This window comes from Myiozetetes cayanensis, unplaced genomic scaffold (assembly GCF_022539395.1).
Source record: "Myiozetetes cayanensis isolate MyiCay16 unplaced genomic scaffold, myiCay2020 scf20-37, whole genome shotgun sequence".
NCBI lineage: Eukaryota > Metazoa > Chordata > Aves > Passeriformes > Tyrannidae > Myiozetetes > Myiozetetes cayanensis.
In genome coordinates, this window is record NW_026087412.1 from 13,942,622 (window position 1) to 13,965,299 (window position 22,678).

General features: G+C 43.4%; 1 protein-coding gene across 5 annotated transcripts in view; it reads right to left on the reverse strand.

Moving 5' to 3' along the window:
• Window positions 1-22,678, reverse strand: part of CREBBP (CREB binding protein) — a 92,540-nt gene that overhangs the window by 29,163 nt on the left and 40,699 nt on the right. For 2 of the 5 annotated variants that reach the window (XM_050317596.1, XM_050317592.1), the window contains 13 exons: window positions 17,168-17,417; window positions 16,603-16,716; window positions 10,244-10,486; window positions 9,556-9,655; window positions 8,954-9,100; window positions 8,372-8,489; window positions 5,642-5,834; window positions 5,496-5,549; window positions 4,178-4,302; window positions 3,415-3,603; window positions 1,527-1,946; window positions 756-935; window positions 340-526 (listed from right to left, as the gene is read on the reverse strand). In XM_050317596.1, the coding sequence (XP_050173553.1) occupies window positions 340-526; window positions 756-935; window positions 1,527-1,946; window positions 3,415-3,603; window positions 4,178-4,302; window positions 5,496-5,549; window positions 5,642-5,834; window positions 8,372-8,489; window positions 8,954-9,100; window positions 9,556-9,655; window positions 10,244-10,486; window positions 16,603-16,716; window positions 17,168-17,417 (2,320 nt within the window). The remainder of the gene's footprint in view (window positions 1-339; window positions 527-755; window positions 936-1,526; window positions 1,947-3,414; window positions 3,604-4,177; window positions 4,303-5,495; window positions 5,550-5,641; window positions 5,835-8,371; window positions 8,490-8,953; window positions 9,101-9,555; window positions 9,656-10,243; window positions 10,487-16,602; window positions 16,717-17,167; window positions 17,418-22,678) is intronic. The other 3 variants (XM_050317595.1, XM_050317593.1, XM_050317597.1) reach the window with 3 other exon arrangements.

Genomic DNA, 22,678 nt, shown 5'->3' on the forward strand with positions numbered 1-22,678 from the left:
AGGGAAATAAAAGCAGTGGATATTCTTGGTTACTGAAATCACTTATCTACACTGAACTCCCTTGAAAGAGCACCAAGATGTACAGGGAGGGATTTATGTGTTCAGTTCCTCCAGCAATCCCTGCCTCACTGCCCTGGGATCAAGAGCACAATGCTTTTCTCACCCGCGATTCACGCAACATTAAAAGAACCCTACTTTCAAAATTAAGTTACAGAGTATTGATCTCCCAGAGTTCCACGTGCTGGAACACAAGTGCAAAACAGATCTTCCAGCAGGAGCTGGAAAACAAATGCTAGTGAAACCAAAGTACACAAGGAAACTCAGTTTTCATACACGTACTTTTCTTGCGGGGCTGAGACGGTGATGTGGATTGGGAAGTGGTTCCATTAGTGCTGCTCTCCTCCTCCTCTTTAACCTCTACTTTCATTTCAGGCTTCTTTTCTTCTATTTCCATTGGCTCCTGTTTCAGTTCTGTTCCATCTGCTTCTTCTTTTACTTGTGAAGATCCTTGTAAATCCTCCTCCACCTTAAGAAAGGACGCAACGAGATGCACTGTTACATCTACAACCCAAACTTCAGCCACCAAAATATTAGTTTGAGATTGCTGAAGCACTTTCCATCCATGGCTTTCCTCAGGACAGTTACTTTTCAGTAACGACCCTCCTCTCGCCCCTTAGCTCACCGATTCAGACACATCATTAAGTGCTTTTATATCTATCACTGCTTTCAGTTAAGCTGTAGAGAATCTCATTTACCTCAGTCTTAGCTTCCACTTGTGTCTCACTAGTCTCTGGCTCAGTTTCTTCAGTTTTAACTTCTGATTTGCTTTCTAGCATTGGTGCATCTGGTCCTAGTTGCTGGGAATTCGTATCAGCACTAGCAACTGAGGCAGGGGTGGGGACCCTGTTATCAATACTAGCTGCTGCCTGGGATAGCTGTTGTAAAAACAGTACAAAAGAAAGACACTGCATATATAGAAATATTTTCCTTTACTAAAAATGAACAGCACAAAAGAGACATGAGATGATATTCTAAAACAGTGCAGAACATGGATACAGGTCACTGTAGCCAAGTTTTGATATCACACATTTAATAACTCTGCTTTACAGAGGAGAAGTCGAGGAAGAATTCTGCCCCAAAGTGGCTTCTTTTACAGAGAAAACACCTGCCCAGGAAAACCCTGTACATTCCTTGAAACGTGCATTTGCCTGACTGCATCTTAAAAAAAATTATGCAAATCTCAGGCTCAGAAAAGATTCTGATCGTGGCCAAATGTAGTATTAGGCCGTCACACCTCATCTTTCTGCACACTGCTGCCAATTTTACTTTGAGCAGCTCAGTCATTCAATCCCCCCCTCCTTCAGACAATGCTGAGAACATCTGAACACACACATTTCACACATTCTAATGAACCCTCTGGTCTAAAGTAGAAGCTGCTATTGACAACTACGGGCTCTACGGTGCTACACACAGGGAGACTCATGGAATGTCACTACACAAGGAAAATGGGACTGGCTGGTACTTACTGGAGTGCCAGGTGGCTGTGCCTGCACAGATGTTGGCTGCTGCTGGGCTGGCTGCGGGGTTGGCACAGACTGGGGCTGGACTGGGGTCTGGGGCTGCGGTGTGACCTGGGCCTGGGCTGCCGTCTGCCCCGTGGGGGTGCTTTGGGCCTGGGTCGCGGTGGGGACAGAACCCGGCGTCGGGGTCGGAGTTTGTCCCGAGGACGAGACCGGTGTGGATGGCTGGGTGGGTGCTGCTGGCTGGGGAGGAGTCATTCCCGTCGGCGTGGGGTGCTGCATGGGCGGCATCCCAGCAGCAGAGGACACGGGAGGCGTGGTCTGGTGCAGAGGCGGCTGCGTCACCGGGGGACACGGCAACTGCCCGCCCTGCGGCCCCAGCATGTTCATGGAGTTGGGAAGAGCAGCACTGGGAACCTGCCCCTGCTAGGAAGAGAGAGTCTCTTACACATGTGTGACTCCCAAAACCCTGGGAATCACATTATCCTTTAAATCCCGGCACTGAAGCCTTCTCTGACAGAACACTATCCAGGAGATCAGCCACAAACAAACGCTGCCGTTGCAAGTGACTGTGCTCTGATTTTTGTCATCGCTCTCATCAGCTCTCAAAGACCTTTCTCCCAGCCCCAGATGTGCCATGTTTGCCCTGCATTAATTCTGGCATACAGAGGGAATCTCCACCATCCCAGTAACACAGAAACCCACAGGCACAGAGCCTCTAAATCGTGCCATTAGCTGGGCAAAGGTCAGGCTTTGACACAAAATGGTTTCGAGCAAATACCCATTTTAGGTCAGGACTCTGGAGCAGCTCTGCTTTAGAGGGCAGGTCAACACATTTAATGCTGCCCAGTTGCACAGAGCAAGACTTAAGAGGAGTTTTTTTGTTTTGTTTTGTTTTTAATTAGACTGCTCCAGATGCTTCAGAAAACTGTGGATTTGTTTTTCAGAGCAGCAATATAATAACGTATTCTGGATGTACTTAAACCTTTAAATTGTATATTTTACTGAAGATTGCATCAGATAACTGGTGATAAAATAAGAATATGCTATCCTCAGATGTAACTGTTACTCTTAGAAATCCAAATCAGTTAACAATTTCCTGCAGATGAGGTTTCAAATTTAAAACATACTCCTCTATTGCCTGTACACAGTCAGTTTTACTGAACTGAGTGCATTAGGAAGAAAATGTTCACCACAAAGGCAGTCAAACAACTGAGCCAGGACCCAAGAAGCTGTAGATGCTCATCCTGAAGATATTCCAAACTTGACTCAACAGAGCCCATCATAACCTGATCTAAGTCATCTCTCATTTGAGGACAGGGCTGGACTAGAGAACTCTGGAGGACTCAACCAGCCTGAATTACTTGGACTCTGAGTTACTTTCCCTGTGGAAGAGCACACACCTTGACATCATAAATACAGCTGCTACTAACATTGACTACCAAAGCAACAGAAAAATGTCACAGGAAGAAAAACAACCATTTTCTCTTCAGAAGCAGAAAGGTTAAAACAAACTTTAGAAGATCTTCCCTAGCCACTTCATTATAAATCCAGATTTAAAGTTAGCTACTTGGGTCCACACAGAGAGGAAACATATGTTCCTAAACATCCCATAAATTAATTTCTGATATTCCCCCTAAAAATCTCATCAGCATGCATTTTTAAGGAATTTAAATCAGGAATTACAGGGCGTTACAGGAATCACAGCCCCCGTTAACAGATGCCGATGGGTTATGTAAGAGCCTCTGAAAAAGGCAGATGTAACCCAGGATCCCCAAAGTTGGGGTGACTGTGCTGAACAGTGGATACAGAAATACAAATAAGCAAACGTATTAAATACATTAGAGTAAAATAATTAAGAGTAAATAACTCCTAATTAGAAAATCCATCTTACCTGTGCCACCCCAGCCTGAGCTGTTGACTGACCCATGCCCACATTGTTCACATTCATTGTCCCAGTGGATGCAGGGAACTGATTCTGGGGCAGGAATTGGTTCTGGGTGGGAGCCTGACCCATCATGTTGTTGGAATGAGCTCCCATCATGTTCTGTGGCTGAGGCATTCGGGAAGGAGACATTGCCATCTGAAAATTAACACCCAAATGAACTCATTACCATTGAGTATTATGAAGCAAGACAAAAGAAAATACCCTCAATGTAATCAACCAAAAGATAGGACAAAAAAATAAAAGGAAAACTGGCTTCAGTAAACCAAATGTAAGTGGGGATATGCATGGAACTTCAGCATTTGTTCCCCAGCATTCACGAGGGAGTTATTTTTAAACAGGTAATATTCCAAACTCTACTGAGAGTGTTTGTTCTCTGAGATAACAGAGAACAAATCCAGTGAAACTGAAAATATTTTTGTTTTTCTAAAGAATAAAACATGTTTTCACTGAGAAATAAAGGAGGTGTATATACTGCAAAGCCAGCTTCTGGAGGAATGATGCTCTTCCCCAGACAGCTGGGAATTACTGCACCTCTGGCACGAACGCCTCGAAAGGGCTGGTGGGCTTTTTTACAGCAGGTAAATACCTCAATAAAAGCCTTTCCAGGAAATTATCCTACAATTTCCAGCACTGCTCTGTGACATGGCCTTTTCAGAGGAGCAGTGGCTGCTGGGGGGGATCAGCTTTGAGCAGAAGGAGGGGTACGAACCGCGGGGACGGCTCCCATGTTGTTCATCTGCACCGGGTGGTTCATCGGAGACGCCGCCCGCGGTCCCATGGGGGCTTGTGGCATCTGTACATTCCCTATGGACATGGGGTTAAACTGATTCATTCCTGCAAATGCACCCCCAAAACAAGTCATTAGGAACAGGTCATAGAATTGGTTATTATGTTTATTCTACTATAAAATTTCACAGTTATGGTGGCTGAAATTTGACTGCCCCGCACTTTATTTCTTGCTTTTGTTCAAATTATGTGACTTCACAGACAAATCAGGATGCAAGAAGTGTTTAGAAGAATACCAGTTAGGATGTCTGAAGAAAAACATTAAGTGCAAAAGATGAAGGGTGTGGATGATCTGCAGAGACACGGTGCTATTTATAAATAATACCTTGGGATGGTTTCTTAAAATCAGGCATTTGCTTTGAAACAGCAATGCCTTATTTAGGGCTCACTGAAAGGGTTGAAGTAAATATGATAAAAATACATCTTGTATATATGAAGGCAACTCCAAGCCTCAAATGAGGACAAAAGCCAGTAAAATTCTTAAAAAGGGGTTGTGCTTTTTATACAAAACATTTAACCCCTCCAAAAACCCCAAACCTGTCTAAAGGTGTAATTATGGAGCTATATTTGCTATCAACTTGTTCTCCTATTCAAATGAGTTCTAAAAGGATTTAACTTCCCAAGGACATTTCAACACAAGTTTCGACCAAGTACTAACTCTGAACCACGAAATAAAATAACTGGGAACACGTTTTTGAAGGAAGCTGGAGCACCTCATGGGTTTATATTTTTCAGAAAAAACCCACCCATGAGCTCACAGCAGCTTCAATCAATGATGTCAAGTGCCATGAACAACTTTTTTAATGCACTTTAATGCATCAGAAACCAAGAAAGGATATCATTAGTTACAAACATTCTAGGATTAATTTGCTATGTTTCCAGCTACAGATATATTTTTTGCTAATTAACTGATGAAGAAGAAATGCCAACATCCTTCCCCTTTACAGCATTTGAAATGAGATTCTCCACAGTATTCTTGCTTGAACTGTCCTCTCTGGAAGGACTGAATCAATTCCCAATTGCTAGGAAAGTGCTGGGTACATATTGTTGGTTCTTAAGACTGCACTTTGAGACAGACCCTGCCACACAGCAACCAGAATGATGCTGCAAAAAGGAAGACCCAGTAGTTCTTCCTCCATCCCAACTCCAAAAAAACCCAACATAAGATCAGCTTCCCCCTCCCCCCCAATAAAATTATTTTAAACCCACAATTTGCAATTAGAGAGGAAATCAGAAAATACCTTGAGAAACCTGCATACGACTTATAGGCACGGTTGGCATGGACATTGGCCCATCTGCAACACAGCAGAAGAAAGGTCAGCGAAATCAGTTTAAAATACAACCTGGAGAGCCTGGGAAGCGCAGAGGCACCCCCAGCAGTACTTACTGGGTGGCCTGACGGGCTGTGCCTGGCCCATGGCAGCAGCCACCTGGGGGATCCCGGGGGGCTGGGGCCCTGGGGTCTGTAAGGCTGGTTGGTTCCCCAACATCCCTTGTTTGTGGAGACGAGACCTCCGCTTCTCTTCCAGCTCCTTTTGTATCTTATAGATTTTCTCTGCTAATAAATGATAGTATTCATCCTACAAAGGGGGAAAAAAAAAAAAAAAAGAATACTCAGCATCAAGTGTAAAGAAGTGGCAGCAGAACTCATTTAGTCTCGTTTACTACCTGAATACCATCATCTGGGTTTTTTGTTTTAATATCTGTTTGAAAAAGAAATATTTCTTCTCAGAATTATCCCTGTTTTAATGCAGAAAAGGAAAAATGAAGATACCAGAAAACACACTTGCTTTATGGCTATCCTTCAGACCTACTCTGAGTAGACTAGCAAAGGAGAAGGCTGGAGGTTCTCTCTTGCTTCGACAAAAGCCAGGAAGCTGGGGTTTAGTTTTTAAATGTTAATGATTTCTAAATGTTAGTTTCATAATAAACATTTTTACTAATCCACAGACAAAAGAAAAAGATATTCCCAGCGCACAGTTACACTGAATAAACTTCAGGAGACAGATGTTAAGAACAGACCAATTTTTACATAAAAGAACTGCTCTTTTCCTGAAGAGTCTGGCTATCAGCAATCATGGCAAAGGATAAACAAAACCAGAAAAACCTCAAAGGAATGGAGGAAATTTACTGAAAAAACAGTCCACAGGCACAGACAACTAAACACTACATCTGCAAAAGATGAAAAATCCATTTCACTCAACCCACAACAACAACAGATCCAATACGACAGTCACAGTGCACACCAGGTAGACAATTTTGCTTGTCAGTAACTGCCAAGTGCATGAGATTATGCACCCATTAAAGGCAAAAAAACCTCACAAACCCTCAAGACTACAATTCTTTTGTGGGGTCAGCTACGCTCTCAAAACCCAGTGTTACACAGAGTACAGGTTGAGGGATGCTTGTCCCACAGTCATTACGTCTTTATTCAATTTTCATCACAACCAGGAGATAGGTATTCTTCAGTAGCCTCCTTAAGGAAGTCCAGTGATGCAATATAAAGCTTTGGTTTTAGATAATTTCCTTCCTCCAAATGTCTCAGAAGTCAGTGCAGACACTTTCTGCTGTCCAGCACAAAAGCTCTACAGCCCTTTCTCTCCTCCTGCTCAAGCCACTTCACCTCTAACTTCCTACTTGTAAATTTATGATTGTGCTACTTTCCTCCTGCAAAGATTCCCAAAAAGGCTGTGTTCACAAGGAGCACACACCACTAGAACAGTGTCAAACTGCTTGCAATGATGCCTCTTACTAATATGGTTTGCAATGTCAAAGTAGAAGGGAAGCTCCTCAAAAAGGATGTAATTCCTCATGGCATCATCAGTAAATTCTGAATTACTCCCTTCTTCCAAGTTTGCTGCTTGGAGCCAAAAACATCAGATGAATTCCAGTAACAGCAGCTTCTGGCAATGAGGCTCTGACAGCTGTTTGGAGGGGTGAAGAGCAGACAGTTCTGGGTGTTTGTCTGTCAGAAGACATTTAATTTTATAACCAGGAGTTTACTATGCTCATCCTTACTGAGAAGGTATTTCGACTCCCATGTATGTCCCTGAATCCTCCTTCTCCCTAAAATTGGTCTCTAAAGCTGCCAGGGTGACCAAGGGTGATCACACTCCAGCCTTCCTTGTAAACGACCTCTCAGCAGCTACAAGAGGGATACAACGTGCTCACTGCCCAACACTGCCACAGCAGCAGCACTGCAAGTATGGCCAGTATATTTATCTCTAGGAAATAAAACTTGCCTTCCACCTTCAGCTCTTCTGGGAAATGGGCTGAAAGAGGCAGAGGAAGTGCCTTGCTGAATAATTGTCACCTGAAATGCCACTAACCACTCTCTTCAGATACTCCTCCCTTACTTAAGGAAGGATCTCAGGATTCTAATCTGCTAAGATCTCACTGGCTGTTATTACTGGCACTACTGACATCGTTTTTTAAATGAAAGCTTTCAGGGAGTGGTTCCTTTAGGGTAGAATCACCACAGTGTCATATCCTCAGCCTGTCAATCAGCAGGGGTTTGCTCCCTCTGAGCAGGAGAGGTCGGAACTGGCACCTCTTTGCAGACAGTGAAAATCATGAACATGAACAGGAATTCTGTCTTGTTTCCATGCACAAGGACAAAGGCAGGCCAACTGATTTCCTATGTCTTTGCCAAACCACTTTTAGGTCCTGCTGAGTGGAGGAGAACTAATTCCAGCAGTGCAGGTAGAAGGTAAGCTGTGGAACAGCTCTGGGCCCTACAGAAAACCTCCAACAGTAAGGAAACATTAAGGAAGTTTTAAAACTCCTGTTTACACAGACTTCCAGAAAGGGAAGAAGTCAGTAAGGGAAAGACCAAGAACTGCAAGCTGTGCTCCAAGCTTTGTCAATCACACTCAGGAGGAATGCAGGTGGGGCTGGGCTATGATGCTGTGTAGTTTTCATGGAGCTGAGGGAGCTGAATTAGCTCGGAGTGACATTAATCATCTGTCTTGGACTGTACAAACACTGTCACAGACAGAAAACACGACTTTCCTCATCGAGGGAGCAGTGAAATGATTCTCTGTGGTTTTCACTACACCTGTAAGATTAGTGATCCTACAGTTTTTTAACAGCTACTGAATGGACTCAGGCAACATACCCTACTATTAGCAGACTCATACATATCTCCTTCCACTTTCCTGGCATAAGCCACCAGGTTCTCCATGCGTCGATCCTTCAGTGCTGCTGGATCAGGAGTGGGGAAGATGGCTTGGACACTGCAAGGAAGGAGGGAGAACAAAAGAAAAATCCTTCAGGAAAAAAATCAAAAATCAATACAGCTTTATTACAGTCATCCTGGACATTCCCTTATACACCAGGTATGTAAAAACATATCAAACGTGCTAAAAACAAAACAAAAAACCCCAATATTTTATTATTTCTCACCAGATTAAAGCAATGATGAAAATAAAGTGAGGTTTAACAGTCAGGAGTTTAAATACCTGTTCAGTAGAGCAGAGCACATTTACTTGTAATATAAACAAATTTCATGCCCGCTCCTTAACGAGGAGGAAGAACTGAAGAGGAGCATTAAAGATAACAGCTCATCCTCAGTGGCCCAGCACCAGAGCACCATTACTGACAACTTTTTTTTTTTTTCCCCCAGCTTAATAATAGAACTACTGTATTGAAACTCTTTAAAAACATTCAGGAAAAAAGGGCAGCCTTGGTGAATACTTACAGTTTATGCACTAAATGATTGCGCAGGTCCTGAGTGACATGTTCATGCCATGCTTTCCTTACCCCGGTACTCGAAGGAGGTGCAGCCGTGGGCATTGAGCTGAGGTTTCCAACATTGCCAGAATTTGTGCCATCATTCATTAGTGGGCTAAAACAACACCAAAAGCAAGAGGGGTTGTTACAAGAACGCAGAGTTTTGTCGTAGGTTTGATGCCTGAAGTTATTTTTCAGTCATTGCTTTCATTATTTTTTTAGCTGCTGTATCAAACATTCCTTAAGTGAAAGTTTGCTATCGACAAACGGCAGCAAAAAGCAGCAAAGCTCAGGAGTTTACAAGGCACAGGGTGAATGATAAAGAATCACAACTGGTAAAGGTATTTGGTACACTTAAAACCACAAAATGTTCTGCCTTTGGAAACTCATTTAAAACTACTAAATATTGTGGAGCTCTCAGGAGGCACAAAGCAGCAGCTCTAGATTGAGCATAGCTGTAGATGTCACTGACCATTTCCATGCCAACACAACCAGTTTTTAAAGCAGTTCCTTATTTATAAGCATGTAAATAAATGTTTAATTGAGCGAGAATGAAAATGTGTGCATTACTTATTTGTCCCAAGGGATGTTGGAAGAGCAGTTTCAGAAATTAGACCGGGTTGCTGGTCTGTTGTTATTCCTCCTGCAGGAAGGTTCATCTGGTTGGCTCCTTTGGGACAAAATTAAACATCATTGGTAGAGAGTTCACAATTTTGACAATAATATGACAAAACTATACTTTACTGGCCCAAGTGGTTAATGGAAGAAGTATATCAGTGTATCAGGTAAGTATTTCTACAATAATACCTGCTGTGGTGCACACGCATAGCTATTTATGCAATAAAGTTACTTTCAGTCTAAACTACGAAAATGAGGTATTAAAATTTTAAATTCATAAACTCTTACTATTAGATCAATAAGCTAAAAAGAAGAGAATACTAACAAGCTGCAGAAAGAGAGGAGCATTTGAGACAGAGTTGTCTGTTAGAACAGGTGACAACTGTTAAAGCAAAATTCTTCAGCAATTGTGTCTCATCACCTCAGGCAACATCAAGCTCTGAGCTATATTTTAGGAGAAACCAAAACTCCTGCTATTTGGCAAAAGCAGCATACTCAAAACTCTCTACCATTCAAACATAAATGATCAGTATGGAATACAAATAGTGTCACTGCTCCAACCAAGCACAATACCAGACTACCCTAAAAATTCAACAGGAATTATTTTAACACTCGGTTTCTTGGTATTTTCTCCACCTACCCAGTGCATTAATGGTCCTCATTTGCTGGTGAGCCTGGGGCTGTGCTGGCTGCTGGCCTTGTACCTGGGGCTGCAGCTGTGTTTGGGGCTGGTTCCCATAGGGCAGCCCCAGGGCAGCGTAGGCTCGTTGCATGGAGCTGGGGTCGATCGGATTGGGATTACTTAGTGCTGGAGTGTTCTGCTGGCCTGTGCCAACAGAACCGATGGAATTCTGGATTCCACCAGCTGGAGACCCTAAAAGGGCTATATAAACAAACAAAAAAAAAAGGGATAAGAGAACATTGAAAACCGATGAGGATAAATAATACAACTAATCATGCCAAGAATCACCAGACATGCATATACTTCTATGTTAAATATCTTTTCCTGCCAGAGGACAGAATGACACCTGAGATCCCAAGTGGGGAAACTCAGTCATGGATTCTACAGGACAGAAACCACCCTAACTATTAATCCATGCAGTCTAAAGAGGAGGGCTGTGTATTTCAGGCAGATAAGTCCATAATTACTGTAACAGATATAAAGATAAGGCTCCTAGATGAGGCTAAATAGGATTTTCATGCTTGGGACAGTAGGCTAAGGGGAAAAAAAATAATTAATTCCTCTACTTCCCTCTTTCCCATCAATCCCATTTTAGGTCAAAATATTTGGCTCCAGAACAGAGATCCTGAGTTCAGCAGAAATACTGTGTCCTTGGACACAAAGGTAATACTGAAGATCTGTTGGTAGAAATTTTCATGGCGAGCAGTCACTGCGCGAATCCTCTGAAGGCCAAACTACCCTAAAGCCCAGTTATTCAGACACAGGAAAAACCCTGATGGGTGTCAGTTTGTACTGACCTATATGACCACCATGACCAACCAGCCTCTCTCACCACACACAGGTATGGAAGAGTCATTTCCACTGTGCACAGGTAATGGAAACAACAGGGGAAAGCAGTGTTTACTCAACCCAGAAGAGAATAAAATTCTGCTTTCTGGACCTCATTTTAGCTGCCATTCTAAGTGATAACATGTTCCACTGTGGCTGACCCCTGGAGTATTATATCCTTCAGTACAGAGACACTGCATTTTGATAACTGAGACTCTGGTAGAAGTAACTAATCCTTCACATTTTCCCCCTCAAGTAATTAAACACGTAATGTGCATTACAAATTTGTGAGCTAAACATAGCAACACTAATGGCTTTTAATACAGGCAACAATAACTGTTTTATTGAAATATTAGGAGGGCCACGTGGTTAGATAAAAAACTCAGGAAAACAAGCCTTCTGAGACATTAACAGCATTATCCAGGCTTTTTTAAATCCTTACCCACTATGGAAACTGAGAGAATCACTGAAAGAGATACACAGGCTTTCAGCTTCCACCCAAGAGAAAACACACACATTACAGAGTCCAGACTTTTCTCTCTCCAGATGAGAATTTGATTTGATCCCATTTGCCAAGGAACTACAAATAACTGTAGTCAGAGATGTCCCTCTCCAGAATAAGCAGCCCCACAGAAAACATCCTTTTTTTCCCCAAAGGACAATCCACAGTATTTTTAACACTGGGCTTACCATGGAAATTAGGCTTACGTACACTTACACTCTGTGGGCTCATTCACAATAACTTCTGAACTCAGTGATCATTTCTGAGAGACTTTAAAAACAAAGTCAGAAGCTGATTACGATCCTATCAGCTTAATTAAAACAAAAAAAAGGACATAATAAAGAGTAGCTATATGAATTCCTTGTTGGACTTGCACACAGCACTCTGGAATGACACCATCTAAGAGAAAATGCCTTACACAAGTGCAAGCCAAGGAATAGGAAGTCTCCAGGAAGGGTAAATACCACAAAACTTTTGGCACCCTGGAATTCAAAAGGCTTCAGAGGCTGCTGGGACAGCATGGATCGATTCAGGAGCTAATAAGAATTCCAGCCTGTTAGAGGAAGGTATTCCTCTGGAAAAGTTACAACCAAACAGCCCCAGTGCTTTCAGTGTTGGCTGTAAATGTGGAGGTGGCAGAACAACCACAGCACGAGCTCAGGCCTTGTGTTAGAACAGCTTTAGACTATTTGGCCTCAGCTTTTCTACCCTTCACTACTCAATTAATAGGACACTACGTCGAGCATTTTCCAACAGCAGGAATCTGATTTTGAAGAGGGTTTTTTGTCTGTTTGCTCACTGATTTTACAGGAAGGCATGACATTCTTTCCATCTGTCAAACAAGAAGATGGAGGCAGAGAGTATTACATTTCCATTCTGGACAGACCAAGGCAAATGCTGTCCTTTCTGAGGCAGATACTGCGGGAAATACAGTAAATTAAAACAAATATAGCCCTGGAACAAACAGGAGTTATCACATTAGGCCACTGCCACATGAAACAACGTCGACTGCAATTTATTTCTATTAACTGATGCTTCAGGCATTGATGAGCTCATGACAGAAGCTGCAAGTGTGAAGCACTCACATCTTTTAGCTTTAGAGGGAAATCCCTCCAGCTAATTAAAATTTATTTTAAACCCAGACTCCTAATTCTATTTTAAGCATAAATGCTTGGCACTTCTCCTAACCTGACCAGTCCAGTGAACACGTTACTCCATTTTTGAAAAGTGTGGTTTAAATTTTTGATTTTGCTTCTGAATTCTGCGATTGAGATTTGTTCTGTCCCACAGCTCCTCCCTCCTCTCGTTACATCCATTCCAGCTCAAAGTGGCTGGAGCAAAAATTCTGCTGGTGGTGACTTGGACTCACCTCAGCACAAGCCTGTCCTGCACCCAGAATCAGGCAGGTACACAAAGGTAAGTGGACACCACCATTTAATTAAAGGCTGTACCTTGAATCAAATCATGGGGTGAAGATTTTACGAGGAACTTGAAGGTAGGAAGTGTCAATATTAAACTTGAGCACCAGTGCTGTGTTAATGCTTATTTAAGTTAAGCATTAAACCCAAAGCTTCACAGTACAGCACCATGTTAATCTGTGAATGGAATTCCTTAATCCATGGGCTAACCACCCATAATGGCTCCATGGCATAACTGATAGGTCACCATTATATATGTGATTTCCAGCAACTGAACAAACAAGAAACACGTTTTGTTTGCAGATGCCAGAGTTAGTGACAGTAAGACTTGAGCAAGCTGGATTGCATTTTCAGTTTTCACAGGAAACAGGCTCTACTGAAGAAGCTGAGACTCCTCCTCCTGGATACAACTCCTTGTGCACCAATGCACTCCTTCCTTCTCTGCAAAGGGTTGGTTCTCAAACGCTCCACATCCAGGCCTTCCTCCATTTTCTGCCTGTACACTTAGCTCCTGGTCCCTATTTCCATCTCCCTCATCAGGTTCCCACTCTTCATCCCCAAGTCCACATACTCCAGAATTTCTGGCTCAGTATTCTTTAAAATCATGTTTTTAGCTGAAAATCAATGGTTTCAAATTTAATTTTTCTTAATCAAGCTTTCTCCTTGCTGCATTTCATTAAAAAATTTCCTACGAAGAAAAACCACAGAGGAAACCAGTCCCGTGTTCCCAACTCCACCTTGCAGTGTCACTCAGCTGAGCAGGGCATTTCCAGTGCCCCCTGATCCTGGAACGAAGCACACAAAGCACTGCCCAGCGATGGCCCAGGACATGAGCACAGCACACAGATCACCACCTGTACAGCTGGGACAGGAAGAAAAGCCCAGGAGCTGTGGCACAACACACCAGCCCAGGTCAGGAATGGAAGAACTAAGGAGAGTTCAAGCATGTGCATGATAAGATGAAATCTTCAAAAAAAACACCCCCAAACTGTTATGGCACAGCTACAAAACTAGGAAGCATATCAACAGCTATCTGCAAGAGTCTATAATTCAAATTGTGGGCTAAGCAGGGAGCAGGTACTTCCCAGTAGAAACAACGCCCCAGCCCCAAAACATTTCAAGCCATTAGTTCAAAACACAGGAGTCACCTGCTCATTCAAAAGAAAAGCTTTGTGTTTCAGCATGTGCAAAATAACACTTGTTTTCCCGTTCCCCAGCACCCTCAGAGGTACATGGGTCACACAACAAGAACCACGAGGAACAGAAAGAATTTTAAACTTGTCCCAGTATGTCCTATTTACAAGTCAGGTCACTATCAACCATTGTAATAAAATACAATGCTTTAAAAAAAACATAAAAAAAAGCTACACAGAAGAAACCTGGCAGAGATGTTCTTTGCAAAAAATCTAAACACTGAAAGACCTGTAGAGAAACAGATCCATGGCAATGACCCAAACCCCAGGGCTTTCTGCAGCACACAGATCCCCACGGAGTGGGAACAGAGAGCTACAAAGGCACAGGAATGGCTGCAGGTGGAAGTGAGGCACCCACTGCAGTGGTTCAGCAGGGCTCAACTGCAGAGCTTTCAAAAAGATGGGCAATCTTTGAAGGAGCTGCTTGAAAACCCAGCACAGACACACCAGGACTGAAATAACAGGGCAAAGCAGGGATGGGCACAGGAAGGAGGGCTCCAGACCCTGTGGAAGAAAGGCAGCCTGACAAGGGAATGAGGATCTCTACACTTCTCATTTCTTTTTCCCTTTCTAAATGTTCTTATCACATTCTGCCAAATGCAGACCCCCTCTTCCCTCCAATTTAGTAGATTCTGTGATTATTTATTCCTAAGACACCCAACGTTTTCTTCCAGTCCTAAACTAACACAACTGAGGTTAGTTTTCACCTGAGCAGGCACAGCATTTTCACCATTTGCACATATGAATGGTGAATAATTTCACAGACCTTTCTGACTGCCCAGAGAGGGGTACCCTTTGTAATAGATCTAAAGTATTTGAGTGTTCCTCTTTCACCTGGAGCTGCTGGGTGTATGACTCAGAGACATAATCCAGGACCAAGAACCCTGTACCACTGTAGTTATTGATTAATTGATTAGAAGGAGATTTCATATTTATCTCCCTCCATATGCAACAAAAGAGCCAAATTCTACCCTTACCCATTATAATTCTGTTGCAGCCAAACAACATCCCATAACAAAATTATTTTTGAGGACTGCCTGTGTTCAAGTTTTTGTTCTCTTTTGATAAGCTGTATGAACAACAAAAATACTGCACAAACTACTTTTCTACAGCAGCTTGTATTGAAAAATTGTATTGAAAAATACAATTGTATTGAAAAATACAATTCTGTTGTGCTAGGTGTTGTTAGTCCTTTGATAACAACTGTCTAATAAGGATGTTATGCACAAATTAAAAAGCAAAGCTTTCAACACATTTTTTGAGGACCAAACAACTAAGCACTTGCCACAAATTACTATTTTCAACACACAAGACTTGTTTATCAAGAAGTTTGGTAAAACACAAACAAAATCCTGACCTCCAAGTACCTCTACAGGTGTAATTTTTTCTGTTTTGGAGGGGAAACACCCCTCCTGAAACTGTAAAGAGAGTAATGCTCAATGGATAATTTTGCCAGCTTTTCCAGATACTTTATCCTCTGTCTTAATCCCACCTAATCTAGGACCAGTTCTCCATCCTCCAAGGTTTACTGGTGCTCCTCACTGCAGACTCATCTTAACTGGGAATTAGCAGAATGCTTCCAAGCCAATTCCAATGTACAAGCTTTGCAACTTCTCCAGCCATTTTCCACTCCTTAACCCTCATTTAAATATACTCAGGCATAACATTACTTAAGACTCCTAGAACTGCAGTGTGGATGCTGTAAAATGTTCCACCCTGGCATCTTTTCAAAGGATTTGATGAGAGGCAAACCTACCAACATAAGTTCAGTATTTTCTGTTTCAGAGCAAGAGGGAAATAAAAATACACTGGAAATGGACTTGCCACAAGCAACAGTAACAGCTCAGCTATTATAAAAACCAGGCCTGGGCACTATGATTTGCAGGGCTTTAGCTAATCTATACCAGCAATAAGTACACTTAGTGATTAAGACATCCAGATCACATCATCTTGTATGCAAGTTGCTTTTTCAAACATTTTTGATTGTTTTGAATCACCAGCACGTTAATTTGTTCCTAGCAGCAAGAAAAACAATCAAGTAGCTTATCTCCTTCCCCCAACTGTACCTATATCCAAAACTTTATGCCTCATAACTGGAATCTATGGATCTGCCCCACAATGAAGCACCAGTTACAAGTTGCCACATCCTTTAAAAACAGATGGGTGCTTGAGCTCAGACTTTCCCAATTATTGTGTATTTCAGTAGTAAATTGCCTTCAATGATCAGAAAGGAGAATTCACTAGTAAATTTATCCCTCTGCAAGTTAACCAGCTACTAATTTTGTTAGGACACTACCAAAGTTCATTCCTACACTGCACAGTTGATGAGCTTTAATAGCATCATTCAGTGGTGACAGCAGTAAGAGAACTACTCACGTTGTTGGTTTCTTTTGTCACTGGCATTTTTCAGAGGAAGGCACACAGGACAGTCGTGCCGGGTACAATTCTTCCAGTGGGAGATGATTTGTCTCGAAGATGCACAATGAGCAACTGCAGCAAGGAAGAGCAACGGAGTTAAGGTCACTGTTAACCAGGTTAGCTGGTTTTCAATTAACTCAATCTCATTTTTAAGAGCAATTCTATTCTTTCTCCTTCACAAGCAACACTGTGCACATAACTAAACACAGCTAAACACAACTGAAGTTTTTCGGGATGAGTCAAGAAAACAATGGAAGAAACTGGTACTAAAATCTAAGACGAAGATGTGGTGAATAGCACACCCTCTTTATACAACAGATGGGATGAAAAAGATGCTTGCAAGTCTACCCTGGCACTATCCTTCTCGTAAAAGGCAAATATTGCATTGGGTTTTTTTTTTTTAAACTGAGAAGTGCAAACCAGGGAACAGCTGTTTTAATTCCAGCACCAGTTTGTGGTGGAAACCCCCCCAGAAAACCCCCAGAGCTGGTGTTGCAGAGCGGGCTCAGCCCCGTGGCCTCACCTTGGCAGGCCTTGCCGGCCTGGCAGTGCGTCATGTGGTTGAGGACGTTCTTCATGGTGCGGCAGTGCGGGAGGGCGCAGGCCCGCACCTCGCCGTTGGCCTGCTCGCGCCGCTGACACTTGTGGGCGTGGAGCAGCAAGACCAGCTGCTGCTGGATCAGTTTGCGCTTCTCCGGGTCCGCCGTCGGACCGGTGGCCATGGCCTGCGTCGGGACGATCCCCACCTGCTGCACCTGGGTTTGCATCTGGGACTGAGAGAGCAGAGAGTTCAGCGTCACCTCTGTGAGGCGCGAGCCTGACCTTAATGGTGCGGGATTATTGCGGTCTACACCTCCCTCCTGAGGGGGGGAGAGGGGCAGGCACTGACACTGATCTGTGGGGACCAGGGACAGGACCCCAGGGTACTGAAGTGGTCTCAGGGGAGGGTTATGTTGGATTTCAGGGAAAGGTTCTTCCCCCAGAGGGTGGTTGGCACTGAACAGGCTCCCCAGGGCAGTGGGCACAGCCCCAAGGCTGCCAGAGCTCCAGGAGGGTTCTGGACAGTGCTCTCAGGGACAGGGTGGGACTCTTGGGGATGGTCTTGTGCAGACCCAGAAGTTGGATTTGATGACCCTTGTGGATCTATTCTAATCTTGGAACAAAGTATTGAGAAGTTCCTCTGTTAAAACATTTAAAAACAAGAGTTTAAAACACAAGCCACTCAAACCCTTTTGTTTATTGGACCTTATCTTTAAGGTCCTTGCAACCCAAACCATTCTATGATTCTATGAATTCAAGCCTGTTTAGTATTATATTTTCATATTACAGGTTTTGTACACTTAAGACTTTGTTTCTCATCCCTAACAGAAACAGGAGTCCAATGGGAGAAAACAGTCAGAGTTCTATGACTGTCTCTATATATTACAACAAAAGGTAGAGCAGATTTCCCAAGCATAAATTAGTCTTCTGTCTCACAAGTGAGTGCTGATATTCCTTTCAAAGAGAAAATTCCTGGGTGAGCTGTATATGGTTTTCTCCTGGAAAGGGCCACCTAAATCTGGGTTGCATTATGGCTGCTGAAGTGAATCAGAGTTAACTACAGGGTGATGCTGGGATGTATCAGCTTGTAAAATCCAATGTTTTTACTTCCAGCATCCACTCTTTCTGGACACACTCCTGTACCAAGGCCTGAGCTCTGCCTGACAGCTGCAAACCTGCAGAGATCTCCAGTCTAAGGTACAGCTCATAACTGTGCAGAAGAGAAGCAGCCTCCTTAACGTGTCATTTCTCCAGCACAGATTGAGCACCTTTTTCTACCTTCCTGGACACAAATGTAGAAACCTGATTTTCAAAATTAAGCACATCCACAGCCTGCAATGTTCTCCCCTAGCAGGGGTAGATATGGGACTACAAAAGCACTTAAATGCCTGTGATTTGCAGCCTGAATTAATCTCACGGACAAACATAAAACTGTCCCAAGAATCACTTTGATTATGCCCTGTGAAAATAGGTTAACACAGAAAAGCTACCTAAGGAAAATCAGCCATTAAAAGCACTTATAAATAGAATATAGGAAGAATAGGATTACACTGGGGAGGTAAGAGAGGAAATAATTCAGTGCTGACCACTACTGCCCAAAGCCTGTGTACTACATTTAAAGAAAATCACATTAAAGTGACAGAATACATCATTTGTAGCCCGTTCTACTTCTGACCTTTGAGAAGGAACTCCCCAGAAAATTCCACAGGCTAACAACAGCAATCTTGGGGTTTTTTGGTGAACAAAAGCTTCCCTGGCACAAGTTGTCGCTGCTCCAGCAACAAGCTTTGTCCCTGCACATCAGCTTTTGAAGAGCTTGCTTTTTCTTCTGGAGAGTGAAGCACAAAAGATCAAGTAGGAAACACCATGGCTGGTGTTTGATGGAGGAGGATGGGGACTCTGCCACTTGATAATGATTATAGCAAGCCTTAAACAAAGAGGAATTGCTGAATCTGTTTGTCTTGGCCTTGCCAGGACAAGAAAAAGAGCAATAAAAGGAAAAAGGGTGAATGAAGGAAACACAGCCACTTCTGCTTCCAGTGCACACAGCTGGAATTCAGCCTTCCATTTCTCCTGTGAACACATCCACAGAGCAGACAGGTTTTGCTGAAACAATTCTTGGGTCACAAATAGGAAACAATTAGTTCAGTCAATCTGCAAAAAAATACAGAGGCCATGCCAAAGAAAATCTTGTTGGAAGTGGTGTTTTCATCCCAGTCAAAGAATTGTTTCCCAAGCCAAGTTCTCCTTTTGTTCCTACTCTACCAGTTAACAGTCACAGCTGTATCAGCACAGATGACCTGACCCAAAAGGGCTTCTTGAAGAGTGAGTAATGAAAAAGCAGAATTGCAGAGTATCAGTGGATTGAAGAACAAGCAGCCTGAGTCCAGATGAGAGCAGAGTGTCTGCAGGGAGGCACAACCCCCACCTCAGAATATTGCCTATCTTCCTGCCCAGGACTGCTGAGTGTTTGAAGAGGTTGATCTCTTCCCTGCTAGTCTGCCTCCCAAGAACAGTGGTCTGCAGGACCAGTTGATTACTGAAGACCTGCCAGTGCACCCCAGTCACCCCAAAGGGACAGGAGTCATTGCACCCCAGAACGAGCAGGAGGCTTCTTTTTGCTGCACCTGAATGACCAACAGTTTTCTTGCTGAGGCAACAAGTTCAGACACTTCTGTCCCACGGTTAAAATTAATCTTTCAATGGTCAGATACATGAGATAAAAAAAGATAGTTTTGTTTCTCTTGCCCCTTGCTGAGCTCCACCATCAACAGAACAAATGGATCAGGGATTGTCAGTCTGCTAAAACCTCTGACAGAGATGGGAGTTCATTGACCAATTTTCTAGAAACAGAGTAATACACATTTCTATAGGGTAACACAGTCATTATGACCCTTTAAAATGATAGACACTCTATATTCCCATAGGAAGATGGTTCTGCCTTGTCCCTATCCCAAAAGGCAAAATCTTCCTGCACGTCTGGGCATTACGGGTGCACAAACATCTCACCATCAAGAACTTGGATGGACACAAAGTTCCCTGGTATTTCACTTTACTGAGCTGACCAATTCTCTATGTTTTGATGTGTTTATATTCAAAACCACTCCACACTGTCAAGATGGAACACTGTGTACCTCTTCTTATAAAAGTAGGCACCAATTCCAGTAGCAGTGGCAATCTCAGAGCAGGTAAACAATGTGATACAGAACTCTGCATCAGCCCAGCTTCCATACAGCATTGTGGTTTTAAAACACACTTCCTCTTCTGTAATTTCTTTCTACTTCCATGGTCTTTTTCCCTTCTCCCTTGTAAGAGAACATGACTTTCTGGAATCACTGTATTAGGACAAATCATGCGTTTAAAAAAAAAGGCCTTTTATTTCTTTTCATAGAATCAGGTTTGTAATCAACAGTGGATCTTAGTGAGGTAATTAAAATTCCACTGCCACAAATCCCACCTTCAGGCACATGAGGTGAAACACACCCAGATCTCTTCAGTTCCCCTTCAACCACAGGCTCAAAGTGTGATCCCGAGGGTCCCCTCCTGAGAAGGGATAGTGGGCATAAAGTGGATACACACATGAACTGTAAATCTCAAAGAACATTTCTAATCAGCAACAAATTTACTGTTCACAGTGTGATCACCTCCAGCCGTGTACCCAAACACATTTTCATTAAGATTCAAGGAAGTTCTTCCTGCACACAGGAATTGCAGGAATGCTCTAATAATTGTCGAACCAGCTCTGAAAACCCAGGAATTCTGTCCCAAAACTGAAGGAGAGCTCAAGCAGCAGCTGTCAGATGGCATTAAGAATGAGGCATTCCCCAGTACAGTCACTGGATGAACCCAGGCTTTCTCCAGTGACCACCAGAGCTCCACTGGGAAAGCAGCACAGAACCAGCTTTCACTTCTCCATGTGGATGGTGGTTCCTCTGGTTCCACCAGTTACTCTGAACAGCCTATCCAAACAGGAAGAATCCTTCTGACACCAGGAATGCCAAGGTTTGCTTTGGCCCCAGAGGCTGGAGGTTTGTGCTCACACACGCACAAACCAGGCTGAGATGGGCACAAGTACTACAAGCACAAGCGTTGGCATTTGTGCCCAAAAACCCTGCAGTGCTGCATTTCCTCACCCAAGGAGCTGCAGGAATCAGAATCTGAGTCTGGATCGTGGGCAGAAAACTTGAGAGGAAACGAGAAAAGGCTTCCTGAACTGGATATGGCCTTGGAAGGGGGTCATGGTCTCTGGAGGGAGAACGACTCAAGTGTCAAGAAGTTATATCAGCCTGTTAATAGCACCAACCTGAGCCCTGGCAGTGCTCCAGCAAAGGAGGCAGGAGATACTCAGCTCCTGAATACAAAGCCAGCATGATCCTAAAATCCCAGAATCGTTTAGGTCAGAAGAGACCTCCAAGATCAAGTCCAGCCTGTGACTGATCACCACCTTGTCAACCAGCCCAGCCCAGCCATTCCTTGGACACCTCCAGGGAATCAAGGCTGGATCAGCATCTTTCTTAAGGATACACTTGTGGAGTTTCATCCCCTCGACTTTCTGATTTGAAGGACCAGCAAATGCCAAGAAACACACACTGAAGGAGTGTTTCAAAGTAGCAAACAGGGACAAAATACAGCAATCTTTAGACAGAGTTCAGCTCTCACACACAGGAAATTACCTGAACAAAACACTGAGGGGTTTATACAACCTACATAAATCTTAATATTTTACTGTGGGATAAAACAGACTAAGGAATGATGAACATTAAAAATCCCAAACAGCACATCCCAAATAGAAGAAGGATAAGAGGCAAATGAGAAGTTTGTAAGGGAGGGAAAGCCACGCTGACTGGGCAGTACTTCAACTCCTGGAAGAAAGAAACAGCAATGGATATTCTCCACCACGTGTATTTGCATATGGGGGATGGGAGAGTAGGACATGGACAAGAGTGCTGTGGAAAGAGCAAATCCTCTTTGTCAGCTTTTGCCAGGCTGGCACTGCATTTATGGATGGTGCAAAAACTAAAATGCTCCACCATTCAAAGCAAACCACACTCCCAGGATGAACTCCTGCACGAAGGCAGAAAAGAGCTGCCTTCTCTGCTCCCCCAACAGTGCTGTTTCTCTGGCACCAAACACTATCTGCTGGAGTTGTTTCCAGGCTGTTAAGATCCTCTCCTTTAAGAGACCACAGCTAAGCAACATGGACAAGAGCTTTTCCCAGCTGTTCACTGCTGTAAATCAGGAGGGATTTTCTGGAGGAAGAGAAGGAGTGAACATGCCTGTGAATGAAAAACTTTCAGAGAGGAGGTCAGGGCAGGCACAGGGAAGGTGAGCACAGCTAACAGCAAGCCCACCAGAGACTGGGAGACTGCTGGGGAGAACAGCAAGCAGACACACAGCATGACTCTGGGGCAAGAGCCACAGACCTTTCCCACAGTGAAAGAGAAGAGTGACTGTGCTGCAAGAGAGGAAAAATGACAGAGAGGTTAAGAACGCA